The 21,846-nt window shown below is 38.9% G+C and overlaps 1 protein-coding gene across 1 annotated transcript in view; it reads left to right on the top strand.

Annotated features, from left to right (window-relative positions):
- Positions 1-2,106: 2,106 nt before the first annotated feature.
- The window catches only part of CNST (consortin, connexin sorting protein), a gene marked incomplete at its 3' end in the record, with an annotated part of 60,119 nt that continues 40,379 nt past the window's right edge, over positions 2,107-21,846 (top strand). The window contains exon 1 of the mRNA XM_084253648.1: positions 2,107-2,529. Coding sequence (XP_084109774.1) covers positions 2,151-2,529 — 379 coding nt within the window. The 5' untranslated portion in view covers positions 2,107-2,150. The remainder of the gene's footprint in view (positions 2,530-21,846) is intronic.

The raw sequence follows: 21,846 nt of genomic DNA, 5'->3' as shown, positions 1-21,846 counted from the left end.
GCACAGTTTGTAATGCACGATAGAAACTCAGCAGGTGTTTTAGATGCTCTAAACTGTTTTCTGCTTCCCGCCATCTCCCTTGGCTTGTGACCTCTGTGTCTCTTCCAGGTAAAAGTGTAAAACCTTTGTACTTGCAATTGCAAATACATGTTCCTTGATACTTACATTAGAAAACAACTGAGGGTACTAGGTTTTAAGGATTGACATTTTGTCCTACTTAGCCATATAAATTTATTTTCAGGGCCTCCCTGGTAGCACAGCAGGTTGAGCGCAGCGCTGTGAAGCGGTCTGCAGCCTCTGCAGCGCGTGTTCGATTCCCGGCTGGCCAGGGAGAAACCCACATGGCGCAGCAGACCTCTCCTGTCTTGCCCACTGCTCCCCTCAGCAGTGCTTTCGGTCCATCTGCCTGTTCTGCTCCCTGCTCTGTCTCTAGTGAATCCTCTCACCCTCCTGTGCCTCTGGCCTCTACCCCAGCTCTTGTATAAATAAACAAATCTTTAAAAAAAATTTATTTTCACTACATTTATTGTAATAAAAAATACATGTAAATACATGTAACATGCATTTTTAAATGTACAGTTTAGTGGGATTAATTACGTTCAGTGTAATTTAATGTCTTATTTTGCACTTTCCATGTTTTATAGGATTGTAGTTTATATGTTTCTAAAGAGTAAGCATTTCTGTCTATTAATATGAAGAATTTTAAAAGTCTTATCGTGGAGATTTTTTTCCCCTCAGAACTACTGGAATATCATATTTGATTCACACTCAAAGTAATGCTTGACGCGCATAAAAACATATCTAAATCTGACTGTCATCATTTTCCTTAAATTGCAGTGTACTTTTAGATGATAAAGAAGGGATGAAACATGATTGATCAATGGCTTGGAATCTAATTGGTAGATCTTTAAAATGTTAGCAGATTCCCTGGAGTAGTTTATATCTACCAACTCTAAATTTAGAGTCTTCCAACTCAAAATTAGATAGACTAAAGTTAATCAGGATCCTCTTTTCTTATTTTCTTAATTGCATGGAAGAAGAAATTTCCTGACAATTCTAAAGTACTTTTTCAAGGCTTATTTTTAGGAAGTAAAAGATATAATAAGAATATAGTATAAATATATACTACCCAGATACCCCCCCACATGCCTTTTCTCAATTTATTTTAAAAATATCTAAATATTTTCCTATTGTATATTGCTTCTCTTTGGACAATTTATTTATTTTTTTACCCTTTTTTCCCTGGCCCCTTGGATGGCTTCCCTAAATTCCTCCTATAAGTGAAAGCATCTGATATTTTTCTTTTTCCTTCTAACTTATTTCACTGAGCATTATCCCTTCCAGCTCCATCCATGTTGTCATGAATGGCATATGGTAACAGTTCATGGGTGTTTTGGGTGGTAATTTTATGGGGAGAAATCACCTGAGAGAAGAAATCAAACATTGTACAAAAATGAACAACAAAGGGGCTTCCCTGGTGGCCAGCTACCATCACTATAGCCTGAGTTTGAATCCCCTCAACAGTGTATTTCTGTAGATCTGCCTGTTCTGCTCCCTACTCTGTCTCTGTGAATCCTCTCATTCCCCGCACCTCTGGCCTTACCCCAGTTCTTCTAGGCAAAAATAAATTTGAGAAAATTTAAAAAAAAAGAAAAAATTTACTTACCTAACTTTCACTTGTCTGGTAAGTATTTAAGACTGACTGATATTAACAGAAACTCATTTAATCAGTAATTTCTTTCATTAAGGCAGTGGTCCCAATATACAATGTACATTAGAATCTCTTAGAGAGCTTTTAAATATTTTATCAGTACCCAGACTACATTCTCAGAAATTCTGATTTAGTAGGTCTAGGATAGAATTTGGACTAACTCCACAGCTGATAAATGTTGCTAGGGTTGAGAAACTTATATTCAAGAAAAACTAGGTGAGGTTGAGTGGAGTTAAAGTGGAAAGAAGTGGTAACAATGAACTTCAGCCATTTTCTTCCTTCCCTACTTGTACTTAAAGTAAAACCACCCAAGAGAAGAGGAAAATCAATGATCACTAAAAATCTAAAACTGAGAAAATGAAGTAGTTTTTTCCTTTTTGTCATTGTAGACATGGAAGGACTTTAATGAAACTTAAATGGTTCAACAAAAGATGCTCTAATGGATGACAGCAAAACTCCTACATGTAATCTGCAGATAGAACCACAAGATGGGTGTCATTCTGGTGACAGCGTGGAAAGTATAGGAACACACTTGCCTTCTGCATCAGATGAAAATGAAAATCAACTTGATGGGGACAGGTATGAACATCTGAGCAGCAGTGACAGTGCAATGGGCAAACCTCGAGTGTCTGAGCAAGACTGTCTCAACAATAATGAAAGTTGCACACCTAGCTGTGAGGTGGCTGCAAGTGAAAACTCAGAAAACACTCCTTGTGAAGGCTCCAGAGATGGACAGGCTTTCTTAGGAAAGGATAAAAAAATACCTGGAAAAAGAAGTTCAAGAAGCAAAAGAAGCACAGCTAAGAAGATACCACAAGGTATTTTAAAATATCTATTTATTGCAATATTGATTAAAAATAATGTTGCTGTCCTATACTGTCCTATATCTTGCTCTTCTTCTATTAATATCTTCTGGAGCTAGTTCTGCATTAGCACATATAGATCCAGCTGTGCAGTATGCCAGGATTGTAACGTGTCTCCATGGTGTTCCATTGTAGGGGCATACCATAATTGAACCACTTCTTTATGGCCACTTCTAGTAATGTGAACTGCTTATACTGCAAAGAATTGACATTCTTTGTACATGTTTTTGCACTAGCTACTTTAAATATGTGTAGTCTCTTTCCTTTATGAATTAGACCATTTTCTACCAATATCAAGCTGAAAAATTTCCTCTGTCACCACTGTGGTTTTGATCTTTAACCTGTGAGTTTATGTGCTAATAGCATCTTACTTAACCTCTCTAAAAGATCTTTCCATCTTACTCAGTTGGTGAAAAATATACATTAACATGTATTAATACATATCTTATACCAATATTGTACATGACATCTAGGTTTAATTTTCTGTATTACTTTGCCTACAAGTAATAAAGCAAGTCAGAGTATTTCTCATTTGGTTTATAGTTTGGCAGTTAAAATTTGGAGCTTTGGACCTTTTTGCCTGAATCAGTGGGCACCCTTGGAAAAGGAAGCCTCTGGTTACTTTTGATTATAAACTTGTGGGACAGTAGAGTTCTAGTACATCATAGACTAGGACTCCTTAATGTAACATCATATCATCCAAAGCAGCATTCTTTGCCTAAGTCTCTAGTGAATGAAAGTGGCTCATCTTCTCTTACCTGCTTTCTTCTGTTTTGACTCATTAGAAATATAGTCAGTCTGTCCACATCCTATTTTTTATTTGTATTTGTTTACTTGGAATAAAATATGAAACTATAGTTTATACAAATCCTTCTTTGTTCAGTAAGGTAATTTGATAACATTTTAATATAACACATACTTTGACTTTCCAGTTAACTGATCTCTTTGGCTTTGCTTTTCCTTAGCAGACATCTGGCAAATTAAAGTAATCTGACAAACAATATGAAAGCATTTTTTTAAAAGGTCTAAGGATAAACAGATGATGTATACAGTGTTATTTGTATATAAATTGATTTGTTCTCTAACTGTACAATTCAAGTGCAATTTGATTGTCTCTCTAATATGATCTTGTCATACTTTTAAGGACTGAAACCTAGTTGTATATGTATATTGTTCAGTCACAGCTTCAAGATTATGACTCCTCTTATTCCTTCCTTCTAACTTCCCTGGGTATGGTTATATAATTTAAAGTTATTTAGTACTTATCCATTGAGCAGATACATACATACATACATACATATATATATATATATATATATATATATATATATATCTCGAGAGAGTGAGAGAGAGAATTACCATCCCCCTAATATATTTGAAATATGTGACGTGTAAAACTTAAGAAGAGCCTCTATATAGTTAATTTTTTTTTAAAGAGGCATGTTTTATTTATTTGTTTGTTTGTTTGTTTATACATGCACTGGGTACAGTCAGAAGCGCGGGAGGGTGAGAGAATTCACCAGAGCAGGGAGCAGAGCAGGCAGAAGGACCAAAGTACACTGCTGAGGGGAGCTGCGGGCGGCAGGAGAGGTCTGCGCGCCATGTGGGACCCTCCTCTGGTGGCCGGGGAGCAGCCGGGGATTGAACTGGCGCCGCGGAGGCTGTGGGCAGCTTTGCAACCCAGTGCTCAACCGCTGCACCACTGAGGAGGCCCTATATAGTTAATTTTTAAAGTTATTTTGCATGTCTTGTATGAAATAAGTTTAAGAGTTTAAGAAGACTAATTTAGGAGATGGAAAACCTAAGTTCAAATCTCCTGGTTCTAGGTCACTTGCTAAAACTCAGTTCTATACTTCAGTCTCCTCAACTATATGCTCATATTTATCTACATATACCTATAAAGTTCTTTCCTGAGCTGTGAAATTCTTAGATTTCTGAACAGAGAATGCATAATTCAAACTTTATTAAAATTTGGTGATTCACATCTAGTATTGATAGTTTTTTTATATGTACAGAAAAATTTTTGTTCTAGCTTAGCAGCAAAAGAATTTTATACTGAATAGACTGATTGTTTTGAGGGTAGAATTATCCTTTCTGGACCTTGAGGCGATTTAAAATGGGAAGCTTTAGGATTCTTTGGGGAGAAAGATGACTTAAGTCTGTCCTCTCTGAATTACATATCCAGTCACCAGGTACAAGTTTGTATCTCCTGGTGACCTCTCTTGCTCTGCGTCTCTTCATCCCTAACCCCATAATTCAACAGCAGTATCTTTTGCTGTGCTGTGGAAAAAAAAAAAGAAACCTCATAAAGATATGACCCTCCTTCTTTCTAATCCATTCTCCATATCAAAACTAACAATGTAAAGATTTTATGTTAAGGAGTCAAAACATGAACATATTTACTATTCTTTTTTATTGTGAAATTCTAAGATCCTAATTAAATAAAGCTTCATACTTTTGCAGATGAGTACTTTACTAACAATAGAATAGATTCTCAAATGTGAAATGACATAAAGTGTGATATTCAATTCCAGTTCCAAACCAAAGTAAGTTTTTTCTAGGTTGGGGTTCTCTCAACCTTTTTGGAAACATTCATTAAGGTAAATGTATTTACGCTTCATGCTCCCTTACCTAGTTCAATTTATAGTAATTTTTCATGAATCCAAAGACTAATACCGGGGCAAGGGGCGGGGGCAAAGGGAGCAATAACATTAGGAGACATGTCATTATTTATAGAATTTATGGAAGTAGCATTTCTAAAGACTTGAATGTGGCCCCTGAGTCTTCCAGCTGTCATATTACAGACTTTTCTTCCCATAAGAGAATTTAATCACCTTAATAGTCAACCAAGCAGGATTCAGCCTTATTCCATCAAATTTTCACTACAGTTAAAATATGCTATAAGGTAAATATTAATGTGAAAACTAATGAAAATGGGCTTATACATTTTGGCAGCTTTATTGAGATATTTTCACCTACCATACACCACTTCTCTTAAAAGTGTACAATTCAGTGATTTTTGATATACCTACAAAGCTGTGCAACCATTGCCAGTCAATTTTAGAACATTTTCATTGCTACAGAAAGAAACCCATCACTTAGCAGTCATTCCTCATTTCCCTGTGAACACTAGCACAAGGCAAACATTGATTAGCTTTCTTTCACTATAGATTTGTCTACATTGGATATTTCATATAGATAGAATCACACAGTATATATTTTTTATGACTGACTCCTTTCACTTAGCATAATTTTTCAAGATACACTCATGTTAATTTTCCATTGCATGGATATATCACATTTCATTTATCCATTCATGGGTATTTGGGCTGTGTCTGCTTTTTGGCAATTACAAATAATGCTCCTATGCACAATTTCTTACAAATAGACATGTTTTCTTTCCCTTTTTGTTTTTTTTTTTTTTTTTTTGGTGGTTATGTCTAAGAGAAGAATTGCTAGATCTTAAAGTATCTGTGTAGGTAACAGTTTGCCAAACTGTTTTCCAAGGTGACTAAACCATTTTATGTTACCGCCAGCAATATGTGAGGATTACAATTTTTCAGCATCTTCTCTAATACTTGTTAACATTTAATTCTTTGATTTTAGCCACAGTTTAAAAAGTTGAGATATAATTTGCATGCCATCAGATTTACCTTATAAGAAGTAAAACTTAGTGGCTTCTGTGTATTCACAAAGTTGTACAACCATTACAGATATCTAATTCTAGTACATTTTATCTCCCCATGAACGAAATCCTGAACCCATTAGCAGTCACTTCCAGTTTCTCCTTTCTCCCAGTCCCTGGCAACTGTTGGCTTATAAATTTTGTATGGTTGGAATAAACACATTCAGATTAAATGCCTGATAATTGCCATAATATACTTTACTCTGTAGCCATAGTATCTAAGCATTTGACAAAAAACAGTTAAGCAAATGACTGGAAGCCAGGGATGGCAGCACATAGAAACAGAAAAGAAGATCCTTCCGACTTGCCGCTATACAGTGCCCTCAGAGGCCTTCACAGTGTGGTCAGCGGGGAGAGGACGAGGACATGAAAACTAAAGGAAAACAAACCTTGGAAATGGATCTGTATACTGGAGTCAGGCCAGCGAAGTGATAACAAAGACTGCATTTGAATATTGGCTCTGTCTGTTTCTACCTGTGTAACCTTAGAAAAGTAACACATTTCTTTGAACCTCTTTCTTGATCTGTTATCTCTCTGTACCAAGAGAGTTGCTGTGGGATTGCAAAGAGATAAGTTAATTGATAGTGATTTAGCAGGTGAAATTGTCTGGACTGGATCATAGATTAGGTATGAAAAAAGAGTTCAGACTAACCCCCAGTTGTCTGACTTCAGCACCAAGTGAATGATAATACCACTTACAGAGTGTGGGGATACAGAGAAACAAGGAAGTGAGGTGGGGGCTGAGAAGAGGGCCATATGGTGATGTGGGGGGTCTCTTACACATATAAGTGGACATGATGAATAGGCAGTTGGTCTGAATTTTCATACACTGTGATCTTGGCTAGCCATGTAGGTTTGGAAGAATTAAATGTAGGTTTGGGAGAACTAGAAAGGATCTTAAAAGAGACCTACATTATATGTCACTTATATATGGACTATAGAGAAACCACAGGTTTAACTTAAAACCAAACTAAGAATTAACCTTGGAAAGCTGACTATAGAACAGAGGCTACCAGAGGAGGAAGGGGTGGAGAAGGGCTAGAGCAAGGTCGGGAAGGAGCCCAGTGGACTATGGTGGTGGACGTGTGTGGTAGCAGCACTGGAGGGGAGAGATCCTATACTTGTAAAACACAAACAATGATGTAAACTAATATTACCTTAAAAAAAAACCTTATTCTAACCCCTTAATTTTTACAAATGAGGAGGTTAAGATTTTACCTACGAAGTGCTTTGTCATCTTGGCAAGAGAAGAAATAGCATGTGAATACAGGGCTCCTAATGAAGATATATCACAATATTTCTGTTTTCTTTTTTTTTTTTAATTTTTAAAAAAGATTTATTTATTTATGCATATAAGAACTGGGGTATAGGCCAGAGGTGCGGAGGGTGGGAGGGTGGAAGGATTCACTAGAGACAGACTAGAGAGCAGAACAGGCAGATTGACTGAAACACACTGCTGAGGGGAGCAGCAGGTGAGTCAGGAGAGGTCTGCTGCACCATGTGGGTATCTCCCTGGCCGGGGATCGAACTGGTGCTTCAGTGGCTGAAGATAGCTTCATAGGTTGCATCTTAACCCCTTGCACCACCAGGGAGGCCCGCCAAATTTGTGTAGCAGAATCCTATGTGTTCTAATCAGTGAGGTTCTCTTGATCAGATTAATAATGGCAATTCACCAGCCTTTATTGTTTTCCTGATGTGTAAACATTTTCCAGGCAGTGGGAATATAATGATGACAAGACAGATCATGCCCCTTGCCCTTATGTACTCCTTGTGGAGTTTAGTGAGCAAGCAGGTACTAAATATTAGAATTATTACAAAGGTGCATAGTGCTTGAAGTCACTTCCTGGAGCTGTGCCTTGGCGCAGGAGAGAACACTGCTTGCTTATGGAACTGACCCAGGTTCAGTGTGTGTTGAATAGAAGAGCAATTTGATCTGGAACTGTGCTGCTAATGAAAACCCATTAGGAGAAAGCTCTGTTGGGAATTAATAGTTTGGAGTAACATATCACGTATTTCTAAGAATAACCCTAACATGATAGCAAGAATGGTAGAAATGTACATCCTGCCACCCTCTAGCTCTTAAACAGACTAGTCTTTTTCTCGGAGCATTGGGAATAATACTTGCTGCAATTGAAAACACAAAAATGGGGCCTCCCTGGTGGCACAGGCGGTTGAGCGCAGTGCTGTGAAGCTGTCCTCAGCCTCTGCAGTGCAAGTTCAATCCCGGCCAGCCACGGAGATATCCATATAGTGCGGCAGACCTCTCCTGTTTCGCCCACTGCTCCCCTCAGCAGTGTATTTCGGTCAGTTTGCCTGTTCTGTTTCCCACTCTGTCTCTGGTGAATCCTCTCACCCCCAGCACCTCTGGCCTGTACCCTGCTTCTTCTATGTATAAATAAATAAATCTTTAAAAAAACCCACAAACATGGAAGGGAATAACAATATAATAAGAAAATAGAAAATTGAAGACTTTTGCATAGTCTGTGTATTAATTATACAAATATCCCAAAAATAAAGCGGATAAAAACAACAAACTTTTTTTTAAATGAATAGTTAACATTTACTATATCATTATTTCAGTGGGTCAGCATGCGGTACAGGTCCTGGTGTCCCTGGTGAGGATTCATTCAACATGGCCTTTGCAGTCATTCGAAGGTGCCACCAGGGTTAAATGTTCCACTCTCATGGTGGCTCACTCACATTGTTGACAGGCAGCTGCTGGCTGTTGACTGGGCCCCCAGCTTCTCACCATGTGGATCCCTCTACAGGGCTGCTTCGGTGTCCTCCTGACATGGCAGCTAGCATCCCTCAAAGTGGGTATCCAAGACAACAAATTGGAAGCCACAGTGCAAAACAACAAACATTTATTATTTGATGCTTTCTATGGGTCAGGAATCTCGGCATGGTTAGCTTGGTGCCTCTGACTCAAGCATCTCCTGAGGTTGTTAAGCTGTTTGCCAGGCCTCTAGGCTTCGAGTGGGCCTAAAAATATACTTCCTGGCTCACACATGTGGTACATGGCAGGCCTCTCCCCATGTGGTTTGCTTTAGAGAACCTTAAAACATGCCACCTGATTTCCCCCCACAGAAAGCTACCCCAGAGAGAGCACCCCAGTTAGAAACAACACTTTTCTTTCTTTTTAAATTTTTAAACAATATTTGCTTTCCCCCACCCCCTCAGATTGAGTCCCCATAGAATTTCCTTCCCCAAGGCACCCACGCACCATCACCTCAGTCCCGTGTGCTCCTCCCTCCCCCCCCCACCCCTCTCTCTCCTCATCCCCTGCAGGATGTCTCTGGTTTATAATTGTCTGGTTTTGCTTTGTTGTGTTTTGTACTGTTATTAATTTTTTTTTACACTGATGTCTTATTTGGCTCCCCCATATTCCTGTTATAAGTGAAACCATCCAATATTTTTCTTTTTCCTTTTGGCTTATTTCACTGAGCATAATTCCTTCTAGCTCAATTCATGTTGCTGCGAATGGTGTGAGTTTATCTTTTTTAATTGCTGAATAATATTTCATTGTGTATATGTACCACATCTTCTTGATCCAGTCATCTGTTTTTGGGCATTTGGGTTGTTTCCAGGTTTTACTTATTGTAAATAGTGCTGCAATAAACATAGGGGTACAGGTGTTCTTTTGAATCAATGTTTTTGTGTCCTTTGGGTAGATCCCTAGGAGTGGAATTGCTAGGTCATATGGTAGCTCCAGTTTTAGTAGACTGAGGAAGCTCTAGACAGCTTTCCATAGTGGTTGGACCAGTTTGCATTCCCACCAGCAATGTAGGAGAGTTCCTTTTCACCACATCCTTGCCAACATCTGTTGTTGCTTGTTTTTTTGATATGTGCCATTCTTACTGGTGTAAGGTGGTGCCTCAGTGTGGTTTTGATTTGCATTTCCCTGATGATAAGGGATGTTGAACATTTTTTCATATGCCTGTTGGCCATTTGAATTTCCTCTTTAGAGAACTAATCTTTGACAAAGGAGCAAAGAATATACAATGGAACATGGACAGTTTGTTCAATAAATGGTGCTGCGAAAACTGGACCTCCACATGCAAAAAAATGAGACTAGACTACTACCTCTCACTGTGCACAAAAATCAACTCAACATGGATAAAAGAACTGCACAGGGCCTCCCCCAGTGGTGCAGCAATTGAGCGCTGGGCTGCAAAGCTGCCCACAGCCTCTGCAGCACCGGTTCGATTCCCTGCGGCCGGCGAGGGTCCCACATGGAGCACAGACATCTCCTGCCATGCCCATTGCTCCCCTCAGCAGTGTACTTTGTTAGTCTGCCTGTTCTGTTCCCCACTCTGGCTCTGGTGAATTCTCTCATCCTCCTGCACTTCTGACTGTACCCAGTGCTTGCATAAATAAATAAAAATAAATCTTTAAAAAAAACTAAATATTAAAAAAAAAAGAACTGGACATAAGACCTGAAACCATAAAATATATAGAAGAAAATATAGGTAAACACTATAAGACATGCATCTCAGAAACATCTTTAAAGACTCATCACCCAAAGCAGTGATAGTGAAGGCAAAGATAAACACCTGGGATTACATCAAACTGAAAAGCTTCTGTACAAAGAGACATTAACCAAAACAGAGAGACACCCCACTGATTGGGAAAAAAATCTTAGCATTCCATTCAACTGATAAGGACTGATCACAAAGATTTACAAAGAACTCACACGGCTCACCAAAAACAAAATAAACAATCCAGTCAAGAAATGGGCAGAAGAACTTAAAAAACATTTCTCCAAAGAGGAAATGTAAATGGCCAACAGGCATATGAAAAAATGTTCAACATCTCTTATCATCAGGGAAATGCAACTCAAAACCACACTGAGATACCACCTTATACAAGTAAGAATGGCTCATATCAAAAAAAAAAAGCAGAAACAACACTTTTCATTACAACCTAATTTTAAGTGACATTTCATCACTTCGGCCATGTTCCATTTGTTCTAGGTTAGCCCATACTTACTGGGAGGGGATTATATAAGGACACAAATACTGAGAGGCAGGGATCACTGGGGCCATCGCAGAAGCTACTTTCCTTGGTCTGCCTGGAGAATGGCAGTGTCTCAGAGTTCAGCAAGGGCCCTGAAGTAGGCCCTTTTTTCATGACTTTGGTCTTGCTCTTAAAAGTATGGTATCTATATAGAAAGAAGGGGAAAAAGAAGAGAATTCCTGTCAATCTCGCCTTCCAAAGTATGTCTGGAAACCGGCTGTATCTCTCAAGACCCTTCGATTTGATATTATATATGTATACATAAAAGAAAAAATTGGAGAAATATGCACCTCCAGGAATTCTTATGCATGTTTAAACAGTTACATATATCAATAATTAGCACAGGCTTGACTGAAAACTTATCCTTATTTTACTAAGAATATTTTATTACTGATTTCACTGAACTCAAGAGCTTCATGGAATCATGAATTTAGATCAAATGTTTAGGGACCATGTCTTCTCATTTCTTTACTGTGAAAGTCAAACTTTCCAATCTTAAATAGTTTTTATAGTAGTACTGGAAAAATAGGGTAAATTTACTTATTTGACACTAGCACAGTTAATATACTTCTAATAAAAAAAATTAATTCCCTCTGAAATTTTGGTGGTTGAGTTGCTGTAGATCTGCAAGAAAAGTTAAAATTAGCATAAGTGGTTGCATGCTGGGAGAAATCCTTTAGATATTTGAGTTTTTAGTAAATGTGTAAACTTCTAACAACAAAATTAGGGAATCAAAACACTGGTGCTAGTTGACATAGTACACATAATTTAGAGTCCAAATCTTGCAGCAATATTTGTGTGTACTAATTGTGCCTTGAATATGAATTGAAAACACCCTGGAGCAAAGTCTAGAAAGAGGTGTTACTTGAGGGAATAGCTGTAAGTGCTGTGATAGAAAGGGTGTAACTGACCCTGGAGATTACCTGCTTTAACAACCTGAGTCAGTGGAGGTGGAGGCTCCTGCCTTAAATAGCTTTCATGAGAGCCTTCATGAGCATGCATTTGTTAAATTTCTTTTTTATTTTAAGATTGATTTATTTATGCATAAAAGAACTGGGGTGTAGACCAGAGGTGCGGGGTAGGGGGCTGGTGAGAGGACTCACTAGAGAGAATGGGGAGCAGAACAGGCAGATCTACCGGAATGCACTGCTGAGGGGAGCAGTGGGTGAGATAGGGGAGGTCTGCTGCACCATGTGGGTTGCTCCTTGGCCAGCCCAGGGATTGAACTCAAGCTGCAGTGGCTGGCGATAGCTTGCTACCACTGTGTCTTGAACCCCTGTCCCACCAGGGAGACCCGTTAAATTTTTTTATGAGTTTCACGAAGTTTATTCCTTGAAGTGCTTTTCCAGATCCTCTGTTTATCTGTAATATCCAAATCCTGAGTTCAGGATACTTAGACAAGTGTGTATCCCAATAAAGTCTTTTATGCCAAAGGAGAAAATAATGGGCTTTGAGTTCAGCATAGTCTGGCTGGAAGCAGAGGTGCTTAAAAACTAAGGGAAACCTGGGGCCTCCCCGTTGGCTCAGCGGTTGAGCGATGGGCTGCTAAGCTGCCTGCAAGCCTCTGCAGCACTGGTTTGATCCCCAGACACTGGCGAGGGTCCCACGTGGGGCGCAGACCTCTCCTTCCGTGCCCACTGCTCCCCTCAGCAGTGTATTTCAGTCAGTCTGCCTGTTCTGTTCCCTGCTCTGGCTCTGGTGAATTCTCTCACCCTCCCGCGCTTCTGACTGTACCCAGTACTTGTAAAAATAAATAAATAAATCTTTTTAAAAAAAAAAAAACAACTAAGGAAAACTTACAGATCTAGACATCTCTCATTGTGGATCATTGAAATTTTTTTTTTTATAGAGGCATGTTTTTATTTATTTGTTTGTTTGTTTGTTTTGTTTATACATGCACGGGTACAGTCAGAAGCGCGGGAGGGTGAGAGAATTCACCAGAGCCAGAGTGGGGAGCAGAGCAGGCAGAAGGACCGAAGTACACTGCTGAGGGGAGCAGCGGGCGGCAGGAGAGGTCTGCGCGCCATGTGGGACCCTCCTCCGGTGGCCGGGGAGCAGCCAGGTATCGAACCGGCGCTGCAGAGGCTGCGGGCAGCTTCGCAACCCAGCGCTCAACCGCTGCGCCACCGGGGAGGCCCAGGATCATTGAAATTTTTAATGAACAAGTAGAGCTCAACAAAACAAAAATGCTACTCAGGAAAAATGCCCTCTCTGGCACTCTGGCATCTGCCCCAGAAGATAATAAGGAATAGTCTTTAGAAGGTTTATAGGTTGCTGTCCTTCAGATTCTGCTATGATAGCGTATTCCGACTAAAGCACTTAAGACGTAGGTGATTTAGCTAAAGAAAGGAGTCCTCTTTCAAACCATTTATTTGCATCCTGTCCCCTTTAGACTATACTAAAGTATTAATGGTAACTTTCAAGATGCCACTTAAAATAAAATCCAGTGACTGTTTTTATGCCTTTTCATCCCCATATTGGCATTGAAATCACTCTTTCTACACCAGTGCAACCACTGAGAGTACCTACTCAGTGCTGGGTGACCGTTGTATATCACTTTATTTAATCTTTAGCAATCAAATTATGAAGAGTGAGGTTGAGAAGTCATGTCATTCTCCTTGGGTGACTGACTGCAGCCTGACCTCTATCCCCAGCCTTGTGCTGGCATCTTTGGGGGCAAAGACTATCACCTGAGGGCACAAGGGGACTGTGCCACGTGGAACAAATGGTAATTGTGCCATTGTTACTTAAGATATCCCTTTGACCCCAGGTGAGATCAGAAGAAAGTGACTAATTTAAAATTAATCTCATTTATAGCACTAGAGCCTAGTGTTGTGGAAAACAAAAGAATATTTTCTTTTTATTACTTAAATGTGTTTAGCCAACCCACTGATATTTAAATGGTGAGCACCCTCCCTTCTATTTTCAGAGCGCTAACCAGAACCTTTGAAGAAATGTAGGAAGAAAAAGAGGAGCAGCGTACAGAGTTTAGAATGTAACTATGTAAACTGTATATTAAGATTTATTTCCGATATTTTCCAAAATCTAGAAATCATACTCTCCCTCTTGCCCAGTTAGTTGTTTTTAATTATTGAAGTTATGGCTTGTATATCTTTTCCATTCTTTATGGACTGGCTGAGTGATTGAATGCTCCTTTAATACTTAACCAGGTTGTTTGCAGTTCTGCCTCATTCATCACTTCCTGCTCTTCTAAACTTATAGATCATCAGTGGTGAAAGCTTAAGACCTTCTCTTTTCTTTTCTAAGCCTCCCTCCTGTCCTGGGCATATGTTGGCTTTCTAAATTCCTCAGTATACAAGTGAATGCACTGATTTTCCAAAGAAACTTTCTCCTCAATTTTTAATCCCTGACTTTTAGCAGTATGTTGTATGCTTCAAATGAATTTTTTGCCCCAGGTGACTGCAGGTTTTTTGACTGCATGACAATATTTTCTAGCAATGCCTGCTGCTTTCATGCTCTGAGTTAGGTGAAACAAAGGTGAGCACCTTGTATCCCTAGACAGGTATCCCTAGACAGGTCAGAACAGGCAAATAGGTTCCAAACTTGGGCTGCTGTTTTCAGTACTGTTTTTGAGCTGAGAGTGGGTTGAGGAAGGGCAAGGAAAAATGCAACAAAGACTTCCTACCAGTTTTACATCATCTTTTTCTTGATTCAGCATTCACTTTGTTACTGTATGTCTCTGACTATTTTTCCAGAGTCCTGACAAAATTAACCTTAGTAGTTTTTTTTTTTTTTTTTAATGTTTCTGTAGAAGGATGGGAGTTTGGAGCAGCCTACTCCACAATTTTGCTTTTGTCACTAAACCCTTTTAGAGTTTCCCATAGCAAGAAGTAAGCCTAGAGTCAGGGACTTAAACTGAAGAATTCTACTATTTCAGTGTTCATAACATTATTCATAATAGCCAAAAAGTTTTTATAATTATTGGATTGTTGAAAAAGTGAAGGCATATTTTTGCATAGAAAAAATACTTCATAACTTTTCCGACAACCCAATATGTAGAAACAGTCAGCCTTGAAGAGGAATAATCTGATTCATACTACAACATGGATGAACCATGAAGGCTTTATGCTGAGTGAAATAAGCCAGACACATAGAGAGAAATATTACATGACTCCACTTAATACGAGGTACTCAGTACAAGCAAAGATACAGAATGTGGAATAGAGGTTCCCAGGGACTAGGGGGTGCAGGGGAGTGTTAATGGGTAGAGGTTCTTTTTGGAGTGACGTTACACAGCAGTGTGAATGTATTTAATATCAAATTACACATTTCAGGATGGCTAAAATGTATTTTTTAATGTTATGTATTTTAAAAATCATGCACATAAAAAAAGTTTGTAGAGCTCCAAATTTACTGTTAAGGTTATATGTTAACTCCATTTGATTGCAGCGTACTGAGTTTTAAGACAAAAGTCCTTGTGCATTTATCAAGCACTTACTGTATGTCAGCCACTGTGTATAGAATAGCTGATTTAATCTTCTCCACAGCCGTATTATGCAAGTACTACAGTTAGCTTCAATGTATAATGAGGAATTGAAGCAAAGAGAAATTAAATAACTTGCAGAAAATCATATTGCTATTAAGTGACATGCTCAGGATTTTTGCCCAGGGAGTCCGACTTAGATTGAGTCCCTATTCATTATTCCATACTATCTTACTTTTGCAGAATTGTAAAGTGTGTTTAAAGGAATTTTGTTTCATGTTTGACTTAACCATAATTTACCACAGTACCATTGTCACATGTGCCTTTCTCTGAATTGATAGTCATATTTCTGAGGATAATTCTGCCTGCAGCAAAGATGAAACATAAAGAGAGAAGTAGTAGATGGTTCCCCCTAAAGGGAAGTAGTGGGGTTTGGTTGGTTTCAGTAATTGTCTTAGAGTGCTGGTATAACTTTCCCACATATTCTTCATCTAGTCTCATTGTAGTGAAAAGGATCATCAACAAATTAAGTAAAGGAAAGTATTTTTATAAAATTAGTGAATGTAGCTTTGTTTCCTAATACCTTTCTTCCAAAAACTTGATGACCTTACTGGAAAGAATAGAGGTCACGGAATTGTGGATAAATACTACTGCCTCCTACTTTATTTCTTACCTACATACAATTTCTTAGGAGAATCCTTTTGATGATAAAGCAATATCCCTTTTGGGGCCTCCTGGTGTCACAAGGGGTTAAGTCTCAGCACTGTGAAGCTATCCTCGGTCACTGCAACATGAGTTTGATCCCTTCCAGGGAGATGACCCACATGGCGCAACAGACCTCTCCTGTATTGCCCGCTGCTCCCCTCAGCATTGTATTTCAGTAGATCTGCCTATTCTGCTCCCCACTGTGTCTCTGGTGAATCCTCTCACCCCCCCACCTCTGGCCTGTACCCCAGTTCTTGTATGCATAAATAAATAAATACATATATAAAAAAGCAATATCCCTATTTAACAGATGGAGAAATTAAAGATTAAAGAGATTGATTTCCCCACAGTCAAAAGAATTCAAAAGCAGGGCCTCCCTGGTGGCGCAGCAGTTGAGCGCTGGGTTGCGAAGCTGCCTGCAGCCTCTGCAGCACCAATTCCATCCCCAGCCACCAGATGAGGGTCCCACATGGCGCGCAGACCTCTCCTGCCACCCGCTGCTCCCCTCAGCAGTGTACTTCGTCAGTCTGCCTGCTCTGCTCTCCCCTCTGGCTCTGGTGAATTCTCTCACCCTCCTGCGCTTCTGATTGTACCTAGTGCTTGTATAAATAAATAAATAAATAAATAAATAAGAATTCAAAAGCAGTCAATTTAGGATTCAAACCTAGGCAGCCTGACTTTAGATCACACCCTCACATTTAATATCTTCGATGAGCTTCAGTTGCTTCATATATGCTTTATAATACTCATTTATAGTGGGTAATACTAATTTAAAATGTTTGTGTGAGAAGCAAATGACATATAGTACATGGGCATGTAGTATATGACATGATACATACTAACATTTAATCAACTAATTTCCTAAGAAGTACTTCAGTACCTGCTCCTCTGTCAGGCACTCTGCTGAGTGCCAAGACACAATGGTAAAGCTACCCTTACAAGCTAACAGTCCATATGACCCAGCAATTCCACACCAAGTTATCTACTCAAAGAACACAAATATACCAATTCAAAGGGGAACTTGCACTCCCATGTTCAATGCAGCATTATTTATAGTAGGCAAAGTATGAAAGCAGCCTAGGTGCCCCAAAACAGATGAGTGGATCAAGAAGATGTGGTATATGTAAACAGTGGAATATTGCTCAGCAATCAAAAAAGATAAACTCATGCTATCAATATTTATATCAACATGAATGGAATTAAGTGAAATAAGTCAGAAGGAGAAAGACAAATACCAGATTGTGTCACTTATATGTGATATACAGAGAAACCAGACAAAGGGTCAGATAAAGACAAACTCAGAAATTAGCCCTTGAAAGCAGACTACTGAACTGAGACATCTAGAGTGGGAGGGCTAGGGACAGCGGCAAGTACAAGGTAGGGGGTGAGCACAATGGACTGTGAATGCTTTGGTGATGGGAGCTCTGTGGTCATCCCACCAGAGGGTATCGGGATCCTATGCTTACAAAATATAGAAATGTAAATCAGTGCTACCTCACTAAAAATGAAATAAAAGCTGACAGGACAGGCACAGGGAACAGCATAAACAAAAAGATTTGTTTCCCCTAAAGCCACACAAACCTACATATAAGATAGATAGTATACGTACACTCTCAGTAGTAATGAACAGTACTTGAAATGTATTCAGCCCTTAAATAATCCTTCTCCAATCCTCCCAAATGTCCCCGTCGGCTTAGCTTACATCATCACTGTCATTTTTTAGTCATAGGTATAATCCTTGATGCTTTCTTTACCTAAGCCTTGACACTTCTTTGTAGAATCTTTTCAATCCCCATTTTGTCTGTGATATTTTTTCATTCTCTTGATTACTTAATACCTAAAGTATCAGCCATGAGATTTTGTCTGTAAATTATCTAGTTATACCAGTGTCCCTATCATGCACAGAACTTACATCCCTTAGTTATATCCACAAATGGCAGATTCAATGTTGGAAGAACATGAATACCCATGACAGGGTACAGTCCTAATGTTTTAAGGTAAAGGATGCTACTGTATTCCCCCATAAAATGTCTCTTGACCACTACTATCAAAGACAGATTCCAAGTTGAATAAAACCAACACCAGCATTCAAGTAGTATGGTAAATCGAATAAAAATTTCTCAATCAGTCATCTCTGGTCAAGACAGCTATACATTTTATTAAATTATAAAACCTCAGGAGATACATGTAAACTGTGATCTCTGTTTTAGAACTTGTTGAATTTTACAGGTGTTAAATTAGACCTGTGAATTTGACTGTACCATCTATCTGTAAATAGTATCATCAGATGGCCTAATGGAGAGTTTTAACTATAACTCATTTGACTTTCACAGAAGAAGGTAGGTAGATTGGGTCTTTTGTCCCATAAAGATAATATATAAATTTATATCTGGTAAAACTAACCTTCATTTATATTGAATAAGACTTTGTAGTGAAGAGGAAATTTTATATTATATATGGCAATACATGTTTTATTTTCATTTTTCTCCTTACAAATATATTTGCCAGGGTGGCACAGGGGTTAAAGTTTCAGCACTATCAAGCTGTCACCGGCCACTGTGGCCTGAGTTTGATCTCTGGCCAGGGAGCTAACCCACATGGTGCAGCAGACCGCTCCTGTCTCCCCGCTACACCCCTCAGCAGAGTATCTCAGTAGATCTGCCTGTTCTGCTCCCCACTTTGTCTCTGGTGAATCCTCTTACCCCCTATACCTCTGGCCTACACCCCAGTTCTTATATGCATAAATACATTTTTAAAAATAGAAAAAAAATATGTGCCAGAAAACATTTTTATATTGAAAGAAATTTTAGCACTAATTTATCATATATAATTTCATTTTTTTCAAGCAGATTTTTTAAAAGATCTATGACATCCAAAGTAATGACATCAAATTTATTTTTAAATCCACGTGGGAAAATATTGAAACATCTGTGTTTTATCATAAATGCTTTATTAATAATATGTTTAATGTTTTAGTACATTATGAACATATCAGTTCATAATATGCTAAGTACTTGCAGTTATGCTAGTGCTGTTGACTTTATTAAAAGTCAGTTCAATCATGTTCAAAACCTCAGTATTGCTGAATAATTAAAAACCTATTTATTAATAGTTTTCCAACATAGTCTCTACAATTCCTTTACTCTCCATCATAGTAGGAAGATAAACTTTATTGGCTTTACCCTTTCCTCTGAATGTTTTTCTTCAAATTGAAAAGAAGTGCTTTATGGGGCCTCCCTAGGGGCACAAGGGGTTAATTAAGCACAGCACTGTGAAGCTACACAGTACTGCAATACGAGTTCGATTCCTGGCCTATCAGGGAGCTACCCACATGGCACAGCAGACCTCTCCTGTTTTGCCCACTGCTCCCCTCAGCAGTGTATTTCCATTGATCTGCCTTTTCTGTTCCCCACTCTGTCTTTGGTGACTTCTCTCATCCCCCGCATCTCTGGCCTGTATCTCATTCTTGTATGCATAAATAAAATAAATCTTAAAAAAAAAAACACTTAAAAAAAGTGCTTTATGATTCTTGTGACCTTTTTCATTCAAGTGGTGGCAAAACCTACTTTCAAGCTCAGGTTTGAGAGGATACTTGCCTTTTGCACACACTGCCTTACTTATTTTCATGAAAATTTTATAATCGAGGTGGTATAACTCCCATGTTACCAATGAGGAAATTTGGGGATCACGAAATTAAGTAACATCCACAGGGACAGCAGGCTGCATCTCAGGGCTGCCCTGATCGGTGTCACTAGTCTTCCATCTCTGGCAGTAGATAGTTCTTTAGGCTTTTACTTTGAAATAAGTAGTAACATTTTGAGTAGTTTATGGAGAGCTGTGTGGAGATTTCTTGACCTACTAAACATAGAGCTTCCATATGATCCAGCAATTCCACTCCTAGGTATTTACCCAAAGGACACAGAAACATCAATTCCAAAGAGCACCTTCACCCCTATGTTTATAGCAGCACTATTTACAATAGCTAAGCTTTGGAAACAACCCAAATGCCCAAAAATAGATGACTGGATCAAGAAGATGTGGTACACATACATCATGGAATATTACTCAGCATTCAAAAAGATAAACTCATGCAATTTACAGCAACATGGATGGAGCTGGAAGGGATCATGCTCAGTGAAATAAGCCAGAAAGAAAAAGAAAAATACTGGATAGTCTCACTCATAGCAGGAATCTAGAAAACTTAAATAAGGGACTAGGAAAAAGAATAACTCTAAGAAAGAAAATATCAAAATCAACAAACAACTATGGAACCAGAGACACTGTAATGGGGGGTGGGGGGCAGGGATATTTTGGGGGTCAAAATAAGGGGGTTGTAATTGTATGGGGAATATAAAAATAAAATAAATAAATAAATAAATAAAAGAGCAAACAATTAAAAAAAATCCATGTAGCTAGAATATGGTCACGTGTTGTTTTCCTACTGAATTGTATTTGTGCTTAAGGTAAAGTATATCCTCATTTAATAATATGTAGAACAGTTCATATGTTTATATAAAGCATGATAAAGTTATTTCCCACTGGAAACAGAAACCTACTCCTTGGTGATCTCATGTTTCCTCAGTTATTTGTGATCCTTGTGCCTTGCATTGGTGTCTATGCTTTTGAAAAAGTAGGTGTCTCTTTCACTCTTTACAGATTGGCTTCAACAAGGAAGGCCCTTCACCAGTCAGCCTGTCCAGAGATTCTCGGTGAACCATCTGGTGGCTTCTGTGCTAAGTGTTTTGTGCCAGTCTCAGTCTATTGACATGACTATTCACTAGAAATGTCTTTGGGGCACTTACCTGAGCCCCCATGGATCCAATGTTGTGACTAGTCCTTGTGCTTCTTTTTATATTGTGGCCTGCTTTTGTGATTTGTAATTTGATTCTAAGATTAGGGAACTTTGTTTTAAAAAAAAGCACACACACATATGGTATACCTGGGGGCACACCCTGGGATTCTGCTTTTATTGGGGTCAGTGATGGGGTACTTAGGGTTTCTTGGGGTTTTTTTATTGGTGAATTTAAAACATAAGAACAGGAATTAAAAGGTGGGCAGGGGAAAAGCAAATGGTCAGTTACCTAAGAAAACGCTTTAAAATTGGGGAACTCATGGGTGGACAGCCCAACTCTATCTAGTTGTGTAAGTGGTGGTGTGTTCATGCAAGGTGAGTGTCTTTGAAGCAGATCTTAGCAATCAAAACCTTAATGTCCAGCAATCAAAGAAGCTTAACTGTCAGACATGTATAGAAAACTTGATGCTGAAGTCCTCAGAAAGGCTCATCTGGTGCCCAGGTTGGCAAGTGGGCAGGCTAAGTGTCCATGGGGTAAGCCTGGTACTCCTCAATGACATGACTGAGACCTGGGATCATGTGACCAAGTATGGATTCTGGGTCCTTATGGATGTCAAGTACCTCTGGGAC

The sequence above is a fragment of the Talpa europaea genome, assembly GCF_964194135.1.
Source record: "Talpa europaea genome assembly, chromosome: 14".
Taxonomy (NCBI): domain Eukaryota; kingdom Metazoa; phylum Chordata; class Mammalia; order Eulipotyphla; family Talpidae; genus Talpa; species Talpa europaea.
This window is presented reverse-complemented; position numbering and strand designations above follow the sequence as displayed.